Source organism: Cardiocondyla obscurior, linkage group LG18, assembly GCF_019399895.1.
Source record: "Cardiocondyla obscurior isolate alpha-2009 linkage group LG18, Cobs3.1, whole genome shotgun sequence".
NCBI lineage: Eukaryota > Metazoa > Arthropoda > Insecta > Hymenoptera > Formicidae > Cardiocondyla > Cardiocondyla obscurior.
The window spans coordinates 1,659,454-1,685,479 of record NC_091881.1 but is presented as its reverse complement, the minus strand read 5'-3'; the positions used below and the strand labels follow the sequence as shown (position 1 = coordinate 1,685,479).

General features: G+C 36.5%; 1 protein-coding gene across 2 annotated transcripts in view; it reads left to right on the top strand.

Moving 5' to 3' along the window:
* LOC139109770 (alkaline phosphatase) overlaps window positions 1–26,026 on the top strand; it is a 147,665-nt gene that overhangs the window by 109,019 nt on the left and 12,620 nt on the right. For both annotated transcript variants that reach the window (XM_070669088.1, XM_070669089.1), the window contains 2 exons: window positions 1,135–1,275; window positions 11,357–11,551. In XM_070669088.1, coding sequence (XP_070525189.1) covers window positions 1,135–1,275; window positions 11,357–11,551 — 336 coding nt within the window. The remainder of the gene's footprint in view (window positions 1–1,134; window positions 1,276–11,356; window positions 11,552–26,026) is intronic.

The window sequence follows — 26,026 nt, the reverse complement described above, 5'->3', positions numbered from 1 at the left end:
TAATTTACAAAACTAATTTGTATACGAAATGAGTTATTTCAGTATATTTCAATTTCAATGTGATTAGCTAATCATGCATATATATAACTTTGTTGATACTTTGAACAAGAATTATGTTGTTTACAAAATCAAGTGAAGCAATTGAAATTATTCAATAAACGAGAGGTATTTTGCAATATAATATCAATGACGGTAATAAGAAATTATATCTAATAATGCTGTAATATTTGTTTAATAATAATATTAATAATGGAGTTGAAAATATAGAAGAAAACATGACTACGTATTAATAACGTTATTTAAAATCGTTGCGTAGCTCAGTTACGAATTTAGAATTTGTGGAATGCATGACCGTTCCAATGATTTACAAGAATTTAATTTCATCGACTATTCATGCTTTAGATTTCGGCATAATGTGATTAGCTGCTGTATTGTATTAATTGCACGCTGTTGTCAGTCCCGTAATCAGTGTATTAATTATTAGACATTCAGCGTTCGAGATACGAGATTACGTCGTGTTTATCGATTGCTATTGATGACTTCTCTGTGTACGTAGCTAATAATAAGTTAGAATGTTAACTGTTGATCAATGGAGCGAATTTTGAGTTACTGTTACGTCATGTTCACTCAATTAATGTCAGTCATCAATAGTGTAATTTGTGATACATATATAATATAACGCAGTCAAAATAAGGATATTTATAATACGCCTTGCTTTGAAAATAAATTTTAATACTATAAATTATAAAAAAAGACGAACGGTATATGAATTTATTGCAAATAATAAACGCTTGCAAAACGTAACGAAATATTAATTTATATAAAATTAAAAAAAAAACATGTGTTTAATTCGAATAAAATAATTAGTTTAATTTCTCCTTTTTGATTATTTTTAAATATTTATTATACATATTTTTAAATTATATTATTATATGTTATCAATTCTGTAATTTTAGTAGCCCTTCTATTTTTAATTATTTTCTTTTTTTACATTTTATATACCTATACCTTTGCTTCCATTTTGTGCGATTTGTTTTTCCTACGAGTTTCTCTCACATTTGTCCGTAAGGTTCCGAACTTATTTCCGCGTAACGCGATCCGATTACTTGCCGAGACTTATTTTCTTTCTCGCAGGTCTCTTCGCCTATTCTCACATGGACTTCGACGTTGACCGGAACACGAACGACACCGGCGATCCTTCTCTGGCCGAGATGGCGATTAAGGCGCTTCGGATACTGGCGAACAATCCCGAGGGATACTTCCTCTTCGTAGAAGGTAAGTCAAAAGTTACGACATCAGAGAGAAAGAGCCACTTACAACTTTGTTCGCGGCGGCGAAAGGAGTAACAGTCGCGAAATACATCTCCAGTGAGATATCAACACACGAGAGTTAGTTTGCGGCATCACTCTGAGAAATGAGAGTTGGTGTTTTTATACGCGCGACAACGCATTTGCATTGATCGTTTCTAAATTAAAAAAAAATAAAAAAATAATAAAATAAAAAATTCGCGAGGAAAAAAGACCTATTAACAATAATTTCGTAAATTTAAACCGAAAAAGCAAGATAAAATTAGTAAAATATTTATTTTATCTTACAACAATTCGCGAAATTGCAAATTAGATACGCTATTATAGTAATAATAGCATTTTAGATCAATTTTAACACACAGTTGTACATTTATGAAGAGACTACTATCTTCGTAAACGAGCTTTCGGGCTTTTATAGCAGTTGACCACTTCCTCAATGTGGTTATGGTTTCCGATATGCGTATTTCGGAATACTAATTTCCATATTTATACTACGTACATATACATATGTACACAGTGTCTACAATACATATACGTATACGAATCGCTGTTAGTGTATATTAATATTCTCGAATGTATGCCATTGTGACCAATTGCCTGTGGGAAGTTTTGCGACTGACAAATTTGATTTAAATATTACTTTTAAAAATTTAAGCCATGTTACTAACACATAAATTTCACGTGATCTATAAAAACGTAATTAGATTCTGTTATTGAAACAAAATATATTATCAATATGTTAAACGTATTAATATACAGAGACTCGAATGGAAAAGTAAAAATTAATTGGCTGTCAACCGGCGCGGCGAAAAACAAATAATTTATTCGGATGAAGATGAATGATGATGATCGATGAATGTACGGTGATATCAAAATTCATGATGACGTCCGACCGTATGCTGCTCTATCGATCTAACGTCGCGACCATCGCGCGGCGACAAGTAGGGTTCGTATAAGCGCGAAATGGCGAGATTAAAAAAAAAAAAAAAAGCCATAAATGACGTGCGGGAGGGGAAAAAAAGCATTTGCAATTCAATGCGGTTGTCCGACGTATGAAAGCGGCGCGCTTTTATGCAAGTTCGCACATTCCAAATTTCGATTTAGTCAGCAATACAATAAAGCGCGGTTATATATGAGCGTTGAGTGCATTATGATAAATCATTTCCTATGTATTTGGATTATTTGATTCTGTACATCGAGAATGCGCACGATTCGTTTCGGCGAGTTTTAAAAAAACATTGACGCGTCCGAGATGACAAATAGCAGACAATTCATTATGGGATTGAATTGCGAACGGACGACGGATATTAAAAATTAAAAGTACAGATTAATATTTTTTTTTTGCAGGGGATTTTAAAATTATACATATATACATTTTTCATAACGCGCTCGAGATTAAAGTAAAATTTTTTTTAATAAAAATTGAAACGCACGTTTCTTTATAATTTAAATTTAGTTCGAGTGTTTTAAAACTGGGTACTAAAAATTATATAAATTATGTTTTTACTTTCGAAATCAACGAAAAGAAGTTTAATGTGGTAGTTTTAATGTATATTAAATTTTGGCCACGTCAGTGTTTATCTATTATTAACGTAACTGGTTTTTATATCGCAAAACAGTTTTGCCAGTTGAATTCTATTTATTTGTAGCTTATTAATAACTTATGCAAGTTTAACTTCTACTTTTATAATGTATCAGTCACATATTGTGACAAATTTCTTTGTAATTATATAAAATACAGCAAAGAGAATAAAGACAAACCTTTTTGTGTAAGAAAGTTGAATTAACATTTTGTAGAAATATATTATTTTCTGTGAATAACCAGTAATTGACATTTTGCCATATCTAAAAAAAAAACAAAAAAAGAAAGAAAGAGAAACGTTGAAACCGACGTTTCGATTTTATAAATGGGACGTTATATCGGAAACCATTGATCTAGAATGTATCTTTGTTGGCAGATTGGAACTCCGCCACATTTTCTCGCGTGTACATACATATAAATGAGTTCGGAAACTTCGCACCGAAGCTGCTTACGCGAAGTAGCTACCTGCGTGCACTTGCAGATTGCAAGAATTTGATTAACACTTTCCGGGCGGATGGTTCGCGGAAGTGTGTTGCCAGTTTTTAGTCGGACTGACGTATTACAGAAGTGTATGAAATATATTTATAAAGCTTTGCCTGCATGTTGCAGAAAAAAAATTAATTATTTACTGTTAAAAAAAAACAACTTTTTTAATAAATTAAATTTGCTGAATCCAACATTACATTAATTATTTTATTTTTGTCAATTATACTAAATTAAATTATATTCTTTGTACTAGACTAATATTAAATTTTGTCTATTTTTTTGTTAAACATGCGAAAAATCCTACATACGTTTACATTTAATAGTGGGTCACTTGAGCACGATTGTGTAATGAGAATAAAACAACAGGGTTCATTAAGAACTTCGTTTACATTTTAATCTACGCGACACGATATGATATATTTTTTTCACGATGCGTGTTTCATTGATTAATAAAAACGGTAGATTAATTATTCGCTTGACAAACGTGTGCTCAACAACTTTGCTTGCCAATAAAGAATTTTGTAATTAGAATCGATAGAAATAAATTAAAGGAGTGTCTTATCGCGATCATTCTCTTTCCTACTTTTATTTTTTTGAATAATTTTCTGCAACAACATTTATAATTATTTAATATACGTGAAAACGCGCGCATGTAAATTGTCTTTGAGACAGATTTAACTTTGAGAGCATATTCTCTTTCTGTATTTTTTATACGTTCATATATTTTTCACATTTAGAAGCTAAAAGAGGGCTGCGTGGTAGGAAATAAAAAAAAAAGAACCTTTCTTTTCAAATTATAAATATTCTTTGTCTGCAGTGTATATGGCTTTTTATCATGTGCGTGAAATATGTGGCAGTATATTATGGATAAAATATACGCACCATACGATTGCAGACAAAGAGAAGGCGCTCTGTAATCATGACATATTTGGTTTATGATTTACGGTGCACATTTTAAACTTCCATGAATATTTCTTGACATAATGCAAAATAATCAACCGATCCGGATAATTTTTTACGTGTTGCGTATTTTGTATATTGGCTATTTGCGATTTTTTTTTTAATAATCGCGGATATTATATTACGTTTACTTTTAATTTAAATATTAAAGCAAATTTTTATAATACTTTGACACGTGTGAGGTTTTATAAATAATTAAATGTAAACTGTAATCTCGGAATCAGCATGAGCGACCTAAGCATGAAAATGGTATATTGCGGTAACGCGTACTGATTGCCGAGTTTGAGATCATCCGAGCACTTGCAAGGGAAACTTCATCAGAGGACCTGTTCCCGTTCCGCGGTCGCGTTTTCCTCGTTTTGCTTGCAATCGGCGCCCAGATCTCGATGCCGCGACTAAAGTTTCACAGCGCGCGACAACTGTTGCTCCCGGCTACTAGTTGGGAAAGTTCGCTGCACCTTAATACATTTCGATGCGATTTACCGCTCGCAGATCATCGAAAGTACCACACGAGTGTCTCTTAATGTGTCGCAAGCGCGTTAATCTAATGCAACGATCTTCTGAACTGTGAAAATACGGTTTCAAGTGGCAAAGATGTATTTTATAATCGCCTGATAATAATATATATTTTATCGATAATTACTTTATCGTCTGTGATTAAGAACGCGCATTTACAAAGAAAGAGAATATAATTTTATTTATTTTAAAATTGATATTAATAAAATAAAGACAGAAATTGAGCGATAAAGGGCATGCGACCGACATTTCGTTTTAAGTTTTCCGCTCGTGCTTTTTATTATAGCCTCGCTTTCAGATACAGATTTTCGCATTGATTATTCAAGAAGAAATAGCGAATCTCAACCGGAAGTCGTATTTTCCCGTCAGCCGTTCGCAAAGATAAACGCATAACGTCCGGACTTCCTGCTAAGCCCTTATCCGAGATAAACCTCAAGTCGACCTGAGGCTCGTTTGCACGTCGGGCCGCTGTCGGCTGAGTTTCAGTAGCCGATGGATGTGTTTACACGTCACATTCTCTGATGCATAGTTACGCGGTCAGGTTTTGGGTAGGGCAGGGAATGTCAGGCTCGGAAGTTAAATGGGTCATCTGAATATTAATTCTGAATGTTGCACACGTCGCTGGTCGGGTGGATGCTGGTAGTGATGTGTCTTAAGGGTGACAGTTAAATAACAACGCGTGTCTAGTTAGAATCATTCGACATTTTTACTGAAATAATGTGATAATAATATCTTATCGCAACTGAAGTAACGAGAAATCACATCACTTGAGTCCATCAATGTAATTAATTAAATAAAAAAATATATATTAAACAATACTAATTGATTTCCTCTTTATTAGTTTACTGTATTAATTTCCTTTCTTTTAATTAATTACTACGCGCACTTGTTTCAATCATATTTCATACAGTATGTACGCTTACTAATTTAAAAAAATTTTAATTACAATAATGCTGAAATATATTTTGTTTCCACAAGTTTTCGATTAAAAAAAAAGGTAATATATTATATTTGTGAAATTATTTACTATATTTCTTTACGAGGAAAATAATGTTTGAGAGACTCATTGTTTGAGAATATCTTTCCCTCTTGATGCATGTATCCTCGTTTTCGCGTGGAATTTATCGCAGAAAAACGAAACCCGCTTATGCGATGCTTAGAGCTCACGCGTTATTCCACCACATAATCTCCTTCATCCTCAAGGCTTTGCGTCATTGAACGAACAAGAACATGTATTATTACCGCGCGATAAAATATCTTTATTGCCCCTTGAAACCATATTTTTGTCGAGCAAACGGCTCAAACGTCGCCCATGAATTTCTTATGGAGCGAACAGTAAGATTTAATGCTTATTGTAAGGTTCAACTGTCAATCCTGTGTGTTCTCTCTACAAGATAACGCTTCATCGTTACTTGACGTTTCAATCTGTTTTTATAAAGATGAGACATTTTATTTTATTAAATATTACGTTAAGCCGTTTTTATCGTAAAATTTACTAAAGCAGTTCTGCGCACTAAATCTGTGATCTCTGGAAAGTAATTTAAATTTTTGTTTCCAGTATTATTTCTGTACGAAAATCTTATTAAACATATACGAGACGATAATGAAAATTATTCGCACGAGATCAAAATGAAGGGTAGAAATATGTTCGGGATATAATTTTATATCTTTTTTGTAAAGAAAATAGTTTTCCCTCTATAAAAGTTATTTTTGCGAATTAATGTTTGGTCTACGTCGCTCGTAAAAAGAGCGATAATACCACTAAGTTAACGTCTTATCATTGTTCCTAATCCGACGAGAGAACTCACTTCCGGCAGCGCTTTTAGCGGTGGTAATGTGACACTAACATTAAAAACAGGAAAATGAAACGGAGAGGTCGTGATTAGATAAAGAATAGCTTTTCGTCTATGTATACTGTGGGCAGCGTTTACATTCACAACTTGGCGCATGGTAAATAATTGAAAAGAATAAATTTAAAATAACCGTGCCGACAGAATAAAACACATTAATTACGGGAATAAGGTGATACGCCTGTTATTCAAAGAACGGTAATTATTACGGTATCTCATTTTCATTAACTTTCAATCATGAAATTCATATCACAAGATTTATATGAGTATTAATTAATTAGAAGTCATGTACCTATCGTGCATAATGAATAGTATGATAATTATACGTAACGCGTTAATTAAAGATCGTATATTATTTCGAAGCTAAAATTACTCGAAATCGATCGCGTTCTCAAATGATTTAATCCTTTTACACATGCGCTCAGTTGAAAATAGCGGAAAACTAATTTTGCAGTAAATGCCCCGCGTTGCAGTGCCGCGGTATTTACTTTGAGTTTCAGTTAGGAGGCCAGCTGCGATGTAGAGAAGCAGATACGAGCCACTAAACCAACGGGGACTCGATAGTCCCTATAAAACGGGCTTCCTAAAATTAACGGTACGAACGTAATTTGCCGGACGCTGTCCGTCCGAATTAAAATCTAAAGTTCGCGAGAGAGGTAAACGAACGAAGACAGCCGCCTGACTCGCTGTGTGTAGTGCTTTCCACAAATCTTTGAGTACTATTCCGATAGGTAAGCGCCCTTAAACAATCCCGAAAGCAGAAGTCAAATTCGGGACGCGTTTGCACTGCAAATTTTGCAATCGTCAACAGAGTTTGATAAACCGACCGTTAAAATTATAGAGAAGTGAAATTAGAGAATTCAAACATCAACGTTTCCTCGAGCTACAAATTAATTAAAAGGCTTTAAAAGGTCTTTTCTACAGGTACGAGAAAAAACATCTTTTTTTTTTTTTCTTTTTACATGCGTTATTATGTAAACTAAATTTACGAACCGAGAATCGACGTAAAATAATGTTTCCGAATAATTAATATTTACAAAATTATTCGTGCGAATCGTCGCACGTTGATGTTCTTTTTTTATCTTTGCATTTCGAATTGTTGCCGGCATAAGGTCTATCTTCACTGCTGTCGACTAAGTGGCCATTAGGGGAAACTGGTGCAATCAGAGATACAGGCGAGCTCGTAATAATCGTAGCTTGTAATAAGCAGCCGTCATAATCGAAGTGCAGTGACTGTTCAGTGAACTGCATGTTCGCCAACTGTCATCACTAAGATAGCGCCCCGGCATTGTATCGAATAGCAGCAATCGGAGTTTCACGGATAATCAAGATCGCTCGGCGCAAATACGAAGAAATAACAGATTCGTCCATATAACGGTCGCTACGGCGGAAGTAGTAAATTTCATTTATGCAATTTACATAAGTTTATCTCAATGGGAATTAGTCTAACAAACGGAATTACTCGAATAAATCCGCTGGATCGAGGCAAGCTTTTCCGTTGCGGGAAAATTGTGGCTGTGCGACAATTCGCGACCTTATTAAGGAACCTATCTCGGAAAATATCATATTTCCGGCGACCATCCCGCGCGCACGAAACGACTGACCGCATACATTATTCTACTTATGGGACACTATAAAAGGATACATCGTAACGCCCATGACGACAAAGTAAAGTAGACGAAGCGAATCGAAATATATTTTAGCATCTTATTTTTACATTTCCCGGTTGTTTCATACACTAATAGCGAGTATTTCGAGTGAGCGGCATAAAGATAGAATCGAAATCAACGCCAATTTCCGCTTTATTACTGCGGCGTTGAAACGCGCTATCGATTGTCCGCACTTTAATCGCGCTTCGGCGAAGGCTAACAGCGACGAATGGTTCTGCCTCGCTGTCGTTCCTGCTGGTCGCAGTTTGTCGGATTCTCTTTGTTTTTAACGTTATTTTATTTCCCCGGTGACATTTCGGTATTTTTTATTTTATGACGTTTTTCAGCTGCTTGCCAGACGAAATAGGCAACGTAGCGATATACAGTTCGTTGCGACGTACTCGTCAATCGAACACCAAGGCGTTCTTGATAAATATTTTCGATTCCTTCGTACATACCGAAGCCATTTTTATTTATTGTACGCGACGTAAAAGGGATGCCATTGTATCGAACTTAATGACTGCAATTGCGCTTGCTGAGAAAAACTTTCAATTTCAAAGCAATGTTTCAAAAGTAAAATTGGAAACTTTAGGTTGTTATTTAGATTATAAAGTTTCGATAAAGAAAGTTTAAACAATAGGTGTCTTAATTAAAAGATAAAAAGATTTTTATTTTATAACATTTTCTAAATGCTATTTGAAAATTTATTTAAATTAAAGAAAGCAAAATTGAGATAGCTTTAAAACAACGTATACTTCAAAAGATTTCTTTTTTTTTTTTTTTTAAAGTCAAATTGTCTGAAAGAGGTTGAAGTAACAGTCAAATTTATCGCAATTATTACACCTATCTCAAACGCGAAATTACCGCTTGCGATATAATTACTTCGTGGACGCATAAAAGGATATTCATACATGTCGCTTCCAAGTCAAGCAGATTAAAGCTGGAGAGACTCGAATAGAGTAAAAGATCAAATGCAACAATTACATATTTATCTATGCGTGGGATCAGTCGAGCTCTTCAGGATGATATCTATAATGAAGCCCAGCTTTGCAGCGTACGGTAATTGGATAAGAGCCTCGATCGAGTGAGTTTGTACATGAATGACACGCGTATAACGAGAGGATCGATGCCGTTCACTCGTGACATGCAAGCGATGCAAGTTCTTAAGCATCGCCCGGCAATTGAACGCCGGCCGTGATATAGTTTATCTCGTAGCTTCTTTACAACTTTTATTCAGCAGCGCTCTTAATGATTGTAAAACCAGCGGACGTACCGTGATCCGCGTCTTTTTACACTTAACGATCGGGGTCACGTTGAGAACTGAGCGCGAAAGTATCACGAGAAAACGTAGCTAAACTTTATCATTCAGAAAAAAAAAAAAGAAATGTTTTAAATATATTTTATACTGTGAATATTAATAAAAAAAATCGCGCTTATCGGAACCGTCATAAATATGCATGAAATAAAGCCTTTCACGGAAACTCACGTGTCACCCTAGATAACGATTCGATAACAGTCAAAGCTTTGAAAGATATCGGTAAATATGTAAATTACCATAACAAATTATTACCATAACAAGTGACAGGAGACTATATCTGTGAATTGATTATGGGCTGAATATGTTATAACTAGATGAAGTGGTGGGCTCAAGGCTTGTGTGAATAATGTTATTCGATACACCAAAGGATGACTAGCTGTAGGAGTTATTGTTTCGTATATATATAACAGTTGACAGAACCGCAAGCAATGCATCCGACGCACTGACCGTATTTGTATGGATCGAAACGGGACAGGTCAGATGTACGTCATATGTACGCAACTCCGCGCGCGAGTACATAGCGGGCTATCGATAATCAAAAGGTAGCTGAGTATGAGAGATGTAACATAAAAACTCTAGTATCTCTTCTGTATTTTTACTCTACTGTTCTCTCAATTTTTTTTTTAATTTTTTATTTTTTTTATTTTTTTTTTTTATTTTAATTACACAGTCTCGTAATTTCGCTGAAATCGAATGAAATCTCTTTGTCCAATGGTTCAGGTGTCTGATCAATAAATTTAATTGAATATTTGTGTATCTTTTTGACACTTAATAAATACAAATTGTTAAACAATCGGGCTTTATGTGGATTTCAATGATAGAGAATTAAGCTTTGGCCGGCGTACTACAATTGGTAGTGTTCTTTCATTAATTTTCTCGTTATCTATAATAACTGGAAAATAACGTTGTAACTCCCCTTTCTCTTGCTCTGTGTGACAATTTTTGCGGCTATTTTTTGATCATTGCTATTACGGCGAACGCTCGCGTGCGCGGCTACGCCACCATTTTGCCATGATAGAATTATCACGATGATCGAGTTAAGTCCATTCGTGTAACTTTGTTAATGCGATAACGGGCACCGCTGCTCTCATGCAGACCGTAACTATGTGGGTAACGAGTAACGTCTCACCCATGATTGACACCACTGATTAAAATCCAATTGAAAACTATTAATGAAGCTATCAAATGACAAACGTTCTATGAGCCAACTTACATAGGAGTAAATAAAACGTGAACGAACTTCGGATAGAATTCACGTCCTTACTTAAGTCAACGGACGACAAGAAACACGTAATAACAATTAAAATTTTACTCTAATTGACTTCAATATAAAGAATCGCAGCGTATCTAAATAAACGCCCTTTTTTTTTTTTTTAAAGTTGACCTAAAAAAAATTGGAAGTCGACAGAGCTACAAAGACTTACATTTGAAACTATTTTAATTATCTGAGAAAAATAAACTTCACGTACTCGATATGAAGAAGATATCAAATAAATTGATACATTTATATAAATTTGACACATGTGTATAAAGAAATATGAAAAGAAAAATAGCGGAAGTCTTTAAATATATATATGAGACACGAAGCGTTGCCTTATATGAAGGTAGTTGAAGTAGCTGATAATTTTAATAAATGGTGGCATTTCATGAGCGTTTCATGAGCGAGATCTGTCGGCGTTTCATTTCAGGTGGGAGAATCGACCATGCGCACCATTACAACAATGCTTATCGCGCCCTGTATGAGACTCTAGCTCTGGAGGAAGCCGTCGAGGCAGTTATGAAGGAGGTCGATCTCACGGAAACACTCCTCGTGGTAACTGCAGATCACTCCCACGTATTAACCCTTGGCGGACTGACAACGCATCGTGGGAATCCCATATTCGGTGAGTTACCACATGCATTATGCCTTTAGTGCGCTATATCCGTTGCGCAGAATGTAAATGAAGTAATTCCGATTGTTAGAATAGATTAATTAATTAATGAACTGTCAATCAAAATGATGAAAGAAGAGAAAAAGAGATATAAAAGGAAAAAGAAAAATTTAATAAGAAGTTATATATCTTATATCCGATAAAAATAAATAGGGATTTAAGTTATTCATTAATTATCAATGATAATTGTCGATTTATTAATATTAATTGTATTTAATAACTCGTTTGTATTCGCCCTATTCTTATTTTTTAATCAAATTATATAATTTGACGTAACTAAAATAATTAAAAAACGTGTAAAAGAATATAGATTCGACATAGGTTTTTTTTTTTTTTTTTTTTTTTTTTAATTATTATTGAGCGCGGATTATTTCGAAGTTTCATAATTTCGTTTATCTCGATACCCGTTTCTATCACTCGAACTTAATCATGGACGCGCGATTCTGATAACCGTGCGTGAAAAAATTTCGTACAACCCGGGCGATCGGTTCCAACTACCGTAACTTGCCGCCGTTGAAAAAGAAAACGGTCCTTTTCATTGTTGCGGGAGTTCCAATATCCGGAAGAGATGCACCGGCAACCGACTTTTGACCCGAAAGGCAGCCTCGCAGGAAACATTATTGGATCACACGCGCGAATTAATCGAATGAATTGCCAAGGATATATATCGTCGGTGGAGTTTAAGCTCAGCTTACACGACGCTTTCCTCCATTAGCCAAGTGTAGAAAACTCAACTACGTAGCTTTCCCGTGACTTCGGTTTCTCGACGGCGAATTAAAAATCTCAGAAATCTTGATCTACGATTTCGTAATCGTTAATCGCGCGTTTTTTTTTTATTATTTGAATGGCAAATAAAACACGGAGTATTAGGATTTTGTGTATAACGCGCGCGCTCGTTTTCGCTTCGTAGCTGCGGAAAAGTTGGAAAACTTTATTGGAAAGCAAGGGTGTTTTATCGGAGACGCTTGGCTATTAAAAATACATCTGATACCTTAGATTTTAGCAAACGTGTTCGCTTAAACTGTAAACATTTTCACTTTGTAAAAATGGCAGTACTGTACTGTATAAGTTCTGACGCAAAAATGATGCATAGCGCGCGCTGCTATCTAGCTTTAGCATCTAGCACAGACAGTTCATCGAAATTCTATCAAAACTTACGCTTTGATGGATTATTTACTGTTATCCGCTGCAACCAATTTTCTGTGACGTGCCGATAAAACCGAATACTTTCGGCCGGGCTTCTAACTGGTGATATTTCCCCCGGTGCAATATTTTTACTAGACTGTCGACATATTTTCGGACAAGCTATTGCTATTTGCCAGTGAAAGCTCTGGGTGAGTCGCGCTTTACGGGAGTCATCCTCCGGGATGGCCCGTCTCTTTCGTTTCCTTCGACCGCCCGTCTCTTTCCCTCCCTTCGATCACCCGCTTTCCTCCGCTTTAGCCGACCTACTACCCGTGAAGTAAACGACGACGTAGCGATCCGCGGCGAACGACGCGGAAACGGTGGCTCGTAAGCAATCAAAAGTGAACTCTGCTCATCCGTGACAACTTTTTCGCGAGTTAAATTCAGCGTGCCCGCGCTGTCTTTCCCTCTCTCATAGTACCAGGTGTTGACCCGAGATTCACAACGATTTGAACGCTAACGTCGCAATCCAATACCGGGTAAGCGACGCGAGCACGCTGTTTTATATGGGGACGCGAGCTCGTTCCCATTGAGTGGCGGAGGGTCCTGTCCTTCCAGCAGGACAGTTCTGGATTCAATAAGATCCAATCTACTTGGACAACTTCATGACGGCGCTCGTCCGCCAGTTCGCCCGGTCGCGGTTAAATTGAATCGCCGGGAAACGTAAAGGATGGCTTTTTCGGCCAATCGTATATGGGAGTCACAAAGAATTCACTCGTCTCGTTTTTTTAATAACAGTTATTTGAGAAAAAAAAAAATTAATAATAATATCGAACCGAGACGCGTCTGTTTTTCGATATTCGACAATCCTATATTTCATTGTGCGTTCGGTACTTTCCTTTCTGTGAAATTTCTATCGAGATATTCCCGGTTGAGAAATTAATCCATTCGCATGACTTCGCGAGCTCTATCACAAAGGATTATTGTTTTACGGAGTGTGCTGTTTGAAATTTTATGTACATATGCTTTTATTCGTTTACTTTAAACAAAAAAAAATTTTCTTTTAATTTCTTTGTTAATACGTTTGTGCTTCCAAGCTAAATTATGCAAGAGTTATCGAATTTTAAAATACGTCCTTTTTGAAATACCAAAGATTTGTATTTAAGTTTTTATTTTTAATAATGATTGAATTGTTTTGAAGTTTATACAAAAAATTTATCGTAAGCAGAGTACAAACAAAAATAAAATTTCGACAAAATTGCTTTGCTGTGGGCTTTTTCTTTCTACACATGCACTTTTCGTCCAACAAAAAATATTTTTATCCTTTCTTTTTAACAATTTAATTTGGCCTTTACATTAAAATCGAGAACAGATAGATTACTTCGCAGTAATCTGATACGTATTTGAATGCAATAAATATATTTGACATTTGATGAATTAAAGAGAAGGGCATGACCGTTAATACAAATCGTTTATTATGTAGAGTGCTATTCAGAATTGGAGGGAGAGGAGGGGAACCGTTTTAACAAAGAGATGCAAGTTTATGCGAGCAGTGCAATAATTTTTAAGTCCATTGATATTGCAAGCTTGCGTCCCGTAAATTTTCCAACCGATCCGCGATGAATTTACTGGAATTACTCGAGTGGAAGATATCCAATAATGCAATCCCTCATCATGATTATGCTCAATAACATTCCGCATGATTTAATAGAAATTTATATATATGCTTGATAGCGGACATAATCTGTACGAGATAGCTTTGTTAATTAAACAGATCGCTCGCTATGCAAGTTTACACCATCTGACAAAGTTATTTCACCATTGATTAGAAATTGTTTTCAAGGTATATTAAAAAGAGTTCTGTCCGAATTCAAGTTTCAAATTTAAATACTAATGCAACAAATTGAGATTACTATCAGTTAATACTTATTAAATTTGTTAAATAATTGCTAAATAGAAAATTATACGTTCGGATAAACGGGACGATCTAGATCTATTATTTTCGAAAGTAATTTATACTCTGCGTCGGTTGTATACAACCGATACATCTCGTAGAAAGACTCGTGCCGATTCCATTTTTCGCGCCCGTGTTGATTGCCATATCAATAAATAGCGGTTGTCGAACCGACGAATCTCGCAATTTGCCCATTGCACCGAAAACACGGTATTGGACGCTTTTAATTTTTGGCACGTCAAATTTCGTTTGCATTTGTAATTGAAAAAGGGGAAAAAAAAAAGAAAAAAAATTCGGGGTACCGTTATATGGACGTATCGGTGTCACCCAATTCCGGCGTACCGGCACTTGGCTTGAATTAGATTCAATATTGTTCGATTGCGCTTCCAAATTGAAACCGCAAGTAATTTCGTATTCGGCTATCGAATATATAACGCTCAGAAATTTCGCTGATACTTTGCAGTCGCGCGCTAGCGGGAAAAACCTATCGGACTTATGCAAGGTGCTCTGCGTCGCGTAGGGAATCGCGTAGAAAAGCTTGCCTTTCTTATTTATCTGGGAAATTCAATTTTGTCACCTGAGCTAAATATTACAGGGAAAAAAAAAAAAAAAAAAATGCGCGGAGAAAGATGCCACCCTCTTAATTCCGTCGTAATATAATTCTTGATCCTCGTGTCACCGCGGCGAGGCGCGTTCGTCACGTTGAAATTCCGAAACGAGGTCGCGCGCGAGGTCTCATAATAAAAGTAATGAACGTAAGCAGAGGCGTTAAATCACGCTGTTGACGTGCCGCGTGGAAATGCAGGTCTCGGAAAAATGTTTGATACATAGGGATCGAGTTTTTGTTCCCGTAACGTTCCGCGGCATCGTCCACGCTCCAACGACGTAAACCGAAATGAATATGCAGTCGTTCTTATATCCGCTCGAGGCATTATAATCGCGGCAACGTAGTGTTTCCAGGTGAGACACGACCTGAGAGAATTTAAAGTGAAAATAACGAGAGAGAGGCCGTATTCGGGACGATGTAGATATTCTCGACGTTGTCGTGGCTATCAAGTCGCGCAGGCACGAATGTGCATAAATATCCAAGTAAAAATATTTAAATGACCGGTGTAACATCTATTTAACACGTTGCTACAATGTTACCGTTTACCGACCATCTAATAAATTCTACGTAGAGTAGGTGCTCAGTAAGAACGTAACAGCTCTCTCCACTTGTTTTCCAAGCGTCAGCTCGACGAATATTATTTCGCGACAATTAAATATATAAATTAACAAGTATAATGTGCGCCAACGTTGGAAAATTCGGTCAATTATCGCCCATCGAGCGGAGCTATTTACACTTTAATCCGCATTTCTCTGGTAACCTAGTTATTTCAATGATCAGATCTGTAAACATTGTTGTTCAGACATTTGGTTACCGAGCAACAACAATTATGTTATAGATTTTAGATATAGCTTATCTAGAGAGCGCACATTAAACGCACGCGTATTATATTTTATAAACACGATTATCTCGTCGTTTGTAGCGTTAAACGTCATTTGACCGTTCGAAATATAAAGAGTTACACCCATGGCGCAATGTGAATGGCGTATTTTAATTTTAATTCAAAAGCTGTGATATTGACTTTGCAACAGAAAAATTATATAAAATAAAATTACGTTAATAGAATACGTGCACGTGATTTATAAAATATTTAAATCTCAAATAATGGAATTTCTCCGACGACGCTATAAATCATCTCTCAATCATGTCGACCGTTCCTCATTGAAAGTTTAAGATAGCTCATGTTAGCTCGGAATAGAAATATAAAATAGAAAATACCTGGGAAACCTAACGTGTCCGTAATAATAAATTTAAATTGCAGCGACCGGAAGGTTCCGTCAATAAAATTTATTCATTAGCCTTTGTTGTCTTTATTGTTGCTTTTACTTCCGCAATTACAAAATGTTACGGAAAATTGAAGAAATGCTTCCATCAGTAAATTGTGTGAGAATACTTAATGTCGTACTTAACTGCTTGAGCTCTATAACTACCTGAGACTTCGAGCTTTTGCATTTGCAGCAGCGCATTTAAATAATATCATGAGCTAACTTATCGTACCATAGTTTCAGGTAAAAAGGAACGGTACATAATGCGCATTATTAACCCTCCGAGAGAACACGTTTTTTTTCTTTTTTTTTCCGATATTTTTCCAGTCGAATACACAGATATGTTTTTCGACGTTATAATACCTTCCTTATCGTAAGATAAAATTTTTTTATTTGAAAAAAATTTATAAAATATTTGTTAACCGAATCATCGATATCGTAGTTATTTTAATAAAAGGAAAAAATAAACTAAACGTTTTATTTTCGACGAATCACTGAGTGCAATTAATTTCAAACCAATGTTACTTTGATTCGTAAATTCGTGTATTTACACGGTAGGTTAAGAAATTTTTTCTCACGTACTTTTTTAAAATATGCGCTGTAAATTTTTCTGTATAATTCCGCGTTACAACTTTAAAATTTTATATTTAAGGGGATCACGTACCTACGTGAGATGATTTTCTTCTCAACTTCTTTATCGTTAAAAAAAAAAAAAAATAATAAAAAAATCAGAATTACCAAAATTTAATGTATCACAAAATTCAATATCGATAATCAAAATACTCGCTCTTGAGAGAATTATTTTTCCGCGATTAATGGAAATACCATAACCAGCCAGTTCGCGGCCTCGTAAAGAAACGGTCGCGAAGCCATGGGCGCAGAACGGCGGAACGCAGGTTTCGGAAAAAGACAAGTCGGAAAAAGCGATAGAGGGAGAAAAAAAAAGAAAGGCATATAGATAAGAAACGAAGAGAAATGTACTACGAGCGATTCGCGCGACATAGCACCCAGTAACGCCTTTTATTACCGACCGTTCATTAAGCCGGGTTACTTTGCTCACGCGAGTGTATTGGATGAAGCAATTAAAGCACGCGCCGGTTCGAGATATAATTTATTTGTCGCGGAGTTACGTGAAGTTACGCGCACGCCCGTGCCCGGTAAGAAGTTAATTGCATTTACGCCACGGTGACTAGCGCCGATATCGATGCGGACTGATTTAGAGATCTTAACTCCCGATTGCTTTCGCAGTTACGGAACGAAATGCCGAGCGCTGTAACTATTTGCCGTACGTATGTTTAAAGTGTACATTTTCATTCGCAATTTCTTAAGATGTAACGAGCATCGCGAGAGGCAAAGCGACGTCAGTCCATTTCTTCAGTGAGAAACATAATTTTTCACGAGAGCTTTATCAACGAGGAGCCGTGTTTCTTGTTGAAAAATGAAGAGATTTGTACAAATTTATTTCTAGACAGTCGTCCAAGATTTAGAGTTCAGCTTGCAATTAAGATTGCGGAGAATTTATTACTTCGACACAAACTCAATGAGGGAAATTCGCTACGCATTAATTGACGCACGGTTATATGCTCTCTTGTTTCGTATTAAAACGAATTAGAATTTTTTTTTTTTTTTCGTGCAATTAATTCGTTTCCTAATTTTGCGAGCAATTACGTGAAAGGCATTCGGAGTCGTTCCTGTAATTTTCGGTCCGCTTGTTACTGCTTATAGGTAACGCGATACGTAAAGAACTCTCTTAATTATTTTAAGAACAAACCCGAAAAAAATTATACTGGAATGAATTTTGTAATAGTTAGAATTTTGTTTTAATGAGAGTTTCTATTATCAACGATGCAGCTTCGTTTTAATTTTACACTTGTTCGCAAATTTATATAATATTAAAGAAAGATTTTAATTTATCATATTATTTAACGTTTACGACGAACAAAATTTAGAAAATTGCGAGACTTCGCTGGAGGATAATTGAAATACCGTTATTTCGACGCGGCATTGTTTTCAAGTTTTAATTTTGTATTAATGCGCGACAACTAGGCGCTTTTATCGGCAGACGTGCTCGAATTTCATGTTAAATTGAATACAAACTTTTCTCGAGTCTTATTTTTTCGTCGTTTCCGACTGAATTTCGTTTACGTTGCGCGCGGCAACGCTTTTGAGCGCGCCTTTTAGGCATGAGCGGCAATGCCAACAGTTCTGCTTTTGTTCGGAAGAGTTTCGACTAGTTTCGCTCGTGGAGCAGAGAGAAATGGTGTTACGGTTAGAGATTTTATCTCGTTCACCCTGATTTCGTTCGCGAGACGACGGCCGAGGCCGTCTGCGAGACTACGCGGTGGCGGTACACGCTTCCGGTTTTACCGGTGTATGCAAAGTGAGTTCTTCCGTTTTCTCCAAACGGCCGTGATCGCGATCGTTAATAAAGCAAGAAATATCTCTGCCGGAGTATTTTTGTTTAAGATGCTCTCTTCGTGTAGCAGTAATCGAACAAAATTTAATCATTCACGCCAGACCATTTCGTTTCTTAAACGTATACTTTGAAATTATTGTCGATTCGGTATAAACATGTAGACTTAATTCACCTATTAATTAAAAATAAGATATATCGCAGTCAAACTAAACAAAATGAAACTCACCCGCATGTCTAAAAGTTATATCTGATAAGTAAAAACAATTTTTAATAATTTAGAGCGTTTTAGTTTTCTAACCTGTTCAACGAGATGGCAAAAAGAAAAAAAAAAGAAAAAAAACCACGTTTTGTCGTGAAGAAAAGAGATCTTTAGTCTGCTCTTTGTACCAATACGCCAAGTTGGAGTAAAGCCATTGGATCCTAATACCTTTATCTTAAAACCTAGTTGTGTGCTTCCCTTATACGCAAGTCGCGAGCAATAACCGCGATCGAAACCAACGCATTTGAATCGCACGTCGTTCATCCGGGGATAATGTTTTCCGTTGCTATAAAAACGAAGCGTTTCAACAGAGTGACGCACGACTGTTGTTGAGTACGCATCAGTGCGTACGCATAACTGCTCATATAAAACTGCTTTTTACAACGACGATTGTGGCAAAGGCTATAAAGAGGGTTCGCCGCGCGATTTCAGTTAGGTATCCTCAACGATTCCGGCCGCGGGCTCCATTACGGTCGAACGGTATCGTATAAACGCCGAAACTTTAACCGACCGGTGTTCTGTGCACAGTTTCAACGCACTCTGATCAACAACGTCACCAATTTCAGAGAATAATTGAAACGCGTGACTCGCGCTATCGAAACGATGAGCCTGTTTCGTTCGCAAATTCGACAATCTCTATCATCGATTTCACAACTGTAAAAAACATATTTAACAACAAAAACCAGTTATCGCATTTTTGACTAAAACTCGAATTCGATGAAAATTGTAAAAAAAAAAAAAAGAATTTAAAAGAAAAATAACTCGCGAATACTTTTATTCAATGCGTTGTGTATGAAGTATTTTAAAATATTTTAAACAGTTATTCTCTAATTATATCTACGTAATTATTTTTTCATGGTTTTAAATAGTTTAAAAATAATTTCCGATATTAAAAAATTTATTAAAACAAATTGTGCAATGCAGCTTCTACCTTCTACCATACTAAAGCTCAAATATGATATTTATTAAATACATACTTCGTTAGTAAACTAGCAGAAACTATCTAATCAATTATTCAAGATGACTGTTGTTTTTTGGATTAAATAAATTGTGGATTAATTTAAAGATATCTACAAGTACGCTCTCATAATGATTCAATGTCAATCGAGTTTGATCATGTCCCGATAAAGTAGCTTGGTGGCTTCTATCGATTTACCTAACTTTCGCACACCTATGAAGTATCCGAAATGTAACGAAACGAAGTACAACTAGGGATAAAAAGAAGCAGAGCACGAGTAAAAGAGGTGGGAGGATTCTTCTGCCTCGGTGTCTCCCAATTTAATTTAGCTACAAACCTCTTTGGAATCCGAGGAAAAGTTGTGAAACATCTAAATCCTACGCTTTTATGTAAAGTTGCAAAAATACCTCCGGAACAAGTAATTGCGATGACAATCGAATAAGTTAGAATTTACGTCATTTCGACATTTTAACTGGATGAAATTAAAAACGCCAAAGTCGGCTCAAGTAAGAAATAAAATTAAAAAATATTGTGTTACGTACTTTGCGCTACGTATTTTGTCCTGTTTTTTTATTATTATTTTTTTAATTATTGCTAACAGTTTGTCGTCTAACTTATATTTTATTAAATTTTTAATTTTTTAAACGTATGGGACCGTAATTCTTTTTTATTTTAATTTTACGAAATATCGTTTGAGGAATACTGTTCAAGTTGAATCGGAATTGCGGTTCGACAGAATAATCGGACGAACGAGATGCTCGGTGGAGGACCGGCCAGTGTGTCCAATGTATTTTGAAGCAGGAAATAAACGCGAGTTCTTCGGGACTTGCAAAACTCACCGGACGCGTATTCGAGCGAGATGGCTAAGCTCGTTTATGTGGGACAGCAACTAGAGCAAGAAAAGCTTCAGTTCTCGCGTCTCATTTCTGCAAGCGAAGCGGTCTTTATTCACTCGAATCCTCGGAAAATGCAACGACGATTATTTACAGCTCTTTTTTTTTTATTATATTAATCAATTTAGGAGAAAAAATTATGATAAAAAAATTTATAAATATATATATATTTGGAATTTTATAGGAAAAGTTTTTTTTTATATTAAAAGACGTTGTTAAAGCCCATCATCGTAGGAAGGTATAAGAGCTCGGATACGTCACCAACGTGGCTTGAATAAAATAAGCACGGTCATTCAAAGCCTGACAATAGCGTACTTGCGTGTATACATATATCACGGAACGTATCATGGGTTTTAGAATTCTGCAGAGAATGACCAAAGAATGACAAATGTCTTCTTCTCAAATGGATCTTATATGGAAATAACTGAGAAAAAGATTTATATTTATATTGATCGACTTAAATTTAAATCACAATCCCGGACAATAAAAGAATTAAATAGGAATTATTAAATTAAATTTAATAGACACCGGTAAAACATAAAATTGAAAGTATATCGAGCACCCTGTATCGAAAGCCATCTTTTATCGTAATTGGGACTGGAAATTAATTATATATAATTAGAACGTAATATAATTTCTATACGATCGAAGTCTGTATTCTTTTGGCTCAAGTCCGAATATTGAACACGTGTCGCGCGCGCACGTTTATGTGAAGATCCTCGCAGCTGTGATCTATACATTGCAGCTGGCGTACCGTTGAAAGTAATCTCATTAAAACTTGATAAGTATTATAAAATACGAGCAACTGAATGTGCTAATTATTTCATTCAATCATGATCGATTAATTTTTTCTTTCTATTCCTTAGTAAACAAACTTAAAAAAAAAATATGTTAAACAGTAACTTTTATTTCATATATTTTTTAAATACAGCAAAATTAATGAAAAGCTATATGCTCATGCTAATTATTTTATAATTTAAGCCGGTAAAAGATTTCTTTTTTTTATCCCGGATATACGATATTATTTTAAATCGAACAAAAGCACGGGAAAATTAAATAAAACAAATAGAAATATCTTCTTTCTCAATTTTCTCTCTTGGAGATATGAAAACTGGAAAATGTAGAACACCGGCACGTACGTATAAGCAAACCGTGTGTAAGCAATGGTTAAAGCGTTTTCTTCGCGAAGGTTCTCGAGACGGGCTTTTCGTGACACACTTGACATCTTAATGCTTTCACGAAGAGCAACGTGACGCAAAACTCTTAATGAGTACATAACGTACATAAAGTGAAACCTAGCGAGTTCAAGTATATGATATATGCGGTTATGAGATGCAAGTAATTGAAAATGTAGCTTGAAATGAAAATAAGTGCGCAAACCAACCAGTGCAAAGTGCATGACTCGCGATACCTCTGCTCGATTGAAAAATGACATTTGACCGACTGCAAAAAGATGCCCGTATATTCAATCTGGCACAGAATCGCCATAAAACCCACGATAGCGCGAAGTCTTTGAAAAAAAAATGACGTTATATTGGAGATGTATTAATAAGTACGTATTCATACTTAAACTGAATGCATTTTTAGTTCGATATTTTTTTATGAAACATTGGTATATTATAATTTACGTGTCCCTTACGTCTGAGTTCTTACGTTTTGATATTACGGATAATACCGATACCCTCTACGTTCGCGTTTGCGGTCAAGAGATTTACATAAGAACATTTTAGAAAAGTCCTGAACGAATGAGCTTGCGGTATCACTCAAGAGAAGATGGAAGCTACGCGATTAATCCGCTAAGAGCTACGACGGTTGCTTGCCACTCGAGCGGAAGAATGCTTCTTGCTTATGCCAATCGGCATTGACTGTTGGCATTCCGAAGAAAATGGGTCAGAGTAAAGAGCAACGGCCAGCAATCCGGAGAGTGCGTTTATCTCGATCGCGATAATTTATCACCATAAATTCAGGCGGGTGCGAAGAGATAGCGTGATGTTTTTGCGACGTCGTGGTACATATTGCTTCAGGGTGGCGCGGAATTCAGTTAAGCGAATCGTGAACTTCACGGAATACCTCGAATTAGTCGTTTGGCACGTCAGGTTTAAATTGACGCATGAGGTATTAAAAAAAAAAAGGAATTCTTTAAGGAAAAAGTGTTCTCTGTTCGACGACTCGTTGTACGACACGATTATTATAATTATTTTAAAATATTTAAACCGATATTCCATCTTTAAAACGCCGCAGTGGATCAAATCCGGGTTTACGCAAATTTTTCTTTTTAATGATTAGTATATAAAATAATAAAGACATGCGACTCACCGGTCGATGCGCAGCAGCGGAGATTATCAGCAATGATGAATCTGCAACAAAAAACATATGAATTTTAATTGTGAAAATGCTACAAAATTATATTTAATATAAAAAAAAAATTGAAACGCGTCTCTCATTAATTTATCAATAAAATAATTGAAAATAAAAATTTCTATCATTAAAACGACAAAGCTGTTAATATTGTGCAAAGAAGAAGTGATGGCCTTACCTCAGGGTTGCTCCGCCGAAGCAGGATGTCCATCCGGGACCTCCTCCTCCTCTCAGAATATTGGGCTGGTCATCCTTCAGCACAAGTCACTTCACAAAACTCTCGCGAACAACCCGGATATAAATTAATATCGCGCGACTATCTACGACTCTCGCCAAACAAAACCGACGAACCGCCGGCGCTTCGCCCGCTTATTTTCGGCGACGGACACAAGTTCAGCTTCCCTCTGGATTTTCATCTGTAACAGAACAAAAGTTTTGCACGGTTAATCGAGTATTCGTAGCTAGAAATTGTTAAATTTACTTTCGAAATATGCGGCTATTATCGAAATTTATCGAATTGCGATACCGTTTCCGGGAGAATATTTTAGTCCGTCGAAGAATAGACGGTCTTTCGTTGGAATTCAAGAAATGCCTGTAAATCAGTTTGGGTACGTCCTGTCAGGCAAGACCTATCGTGCCAGGACGACGAGAATCACGGCACGCTGCTGGAGGCTCGACCCATTAACTTAGAAATATATAAGATCACGGAAGCATATCACGAAGTCGGAAAGTTATGCGATAGTGGTCGCTCACGAAGGTACACCGCCGGAAAGTTAAATTACGCAGTGAATCCAGGACTTTTATGTTAAGGCTCGATGAGAATTCTTTTATATGCGAATGTAAGACTCGGCGATATCGCTGCTGGCTGAATTCGCGATCACGAAGACTCCGAAATGGATATACTCACTCGTCAAATTCTTATTGGAGCCTGTCTCGATCTCACGTGGATTCCGACACGAATATTTTTATTAACTCGATTGAAATATACGTGATATAATCACGATTTTGTTCATTTGACAAGGCGCGAAAAATGTGCCATTCAATTAGATTTAATTTATTCATGATTTATTACGCACAACGGCTTTTTCTCTTTCTCTCTCGACTGACGATTATTCTAACAAAATCTCTTAACATTTTGGAAAATAATTTATTTATAATAAGATTTATTTCCTCGCTTTCTCGAGTGCAATATCGAGTCATAAATAACTACCATTATCGGCGTGAAATCAAGTTTGCGTAATCCGCTGGGTGGACTTGCTTTTCGAGGTGCGGTCTCTGACGATACTTTACGGTATTAATTAATATCTAATGACACAATATTGGCATGTAATCGGCTCAGCAATATTGTGCAGGGTATTATTAAAGTGGCACGTGGCTCGTGGTCACGTTTCAACATCGTCGAGAAGCTCAGCGAACGGGACCGACTCGGGGCGTTCTTTTAATTTTTTTAGACGCCGTCCTTAATTGCCCGAGTGATATTATGCTTCACGAGTCACCCTTCGTACCCGCCGTCCTTAATTTTACATTACGTAGCTTTATGTAACGAGGCGATGAAGCACATCGGGTATTATTCACGACGTTCTAAAGTGCGGAGTGCTATGTAAACGACCGGAATGAGGAGCCTGTATGCTACCGGGGAAAATAAACCGCCATATTATATCTCCCTCGCTATTTACTAAACGCGAGTGGTGCGGCGTAATGGGCGCTAAGCTTTCTTTCGAGCTTGATTAACTTGGAGCCGGGAATTGGCGGTTGTGCGGCTTCAAATTACTCGAATAACTTAACTTGTACTTCGCTCTCGACGTAGCGCCGGCTAGTCTTTGGACTACCCCTGGTATATTAGCTCGCGGATAATAACTTTCTTCTTCGATCTGACTTACGATTCCGTTCGTGTTTCGAGAGCTGTAAAAGTGTCCCCATTGATTATCTTCTTCGCCCGAGATGCACGTACATCTTTACGAATGCAAATTGAAAAGAAACTGTCACGCAATGGATCCTTACGAATGAACTGTTTTATCAAACGGTTTTATTAAATAATCGCGTAAATGCAAATTTATTTCGCCGAGATTTGTACAGCTATTTAAAGGGGAATATCCTTATCGCGCCAAGATGTAATCTGTACTTTACACGTTGTTCGTTAACGCGGTGACGTTTAAAGGATTTATTTGCAGCAATTTGTAACGATAAAAAATTATTGACTTCTCGAACGATAGTTTTCGCACGCATATATATATCCATTTATCTTAGACTTTTACTTTACTGACTCTCTGGAGGTAGGATATTACCTCGCTGACTTCCTGATCCCTCTTTGCTCCGCTTAACGTGTAATTCGTGAGTTCCAACTACGCCTGAAAGGAGCGCAAAGGCTCATTTCGTTCCGGACGCTGTCGGACAGCCTGAAGTAGCGGCGCATTTCGCTATCCCGTTGCCGGTATTACACGTCAGGTCGGACGTTACAGATGGGCAATTAAAGTGTTACAACTTACCCCCCGCGAGGTGCTTAGCATCGCCAAAGACGCGCGATGTTTACTGTAACGCTGGCCGTTCTTTTACTCGTCTCTTTTTCTCACGTAATCCAACTGCCCTATCAGC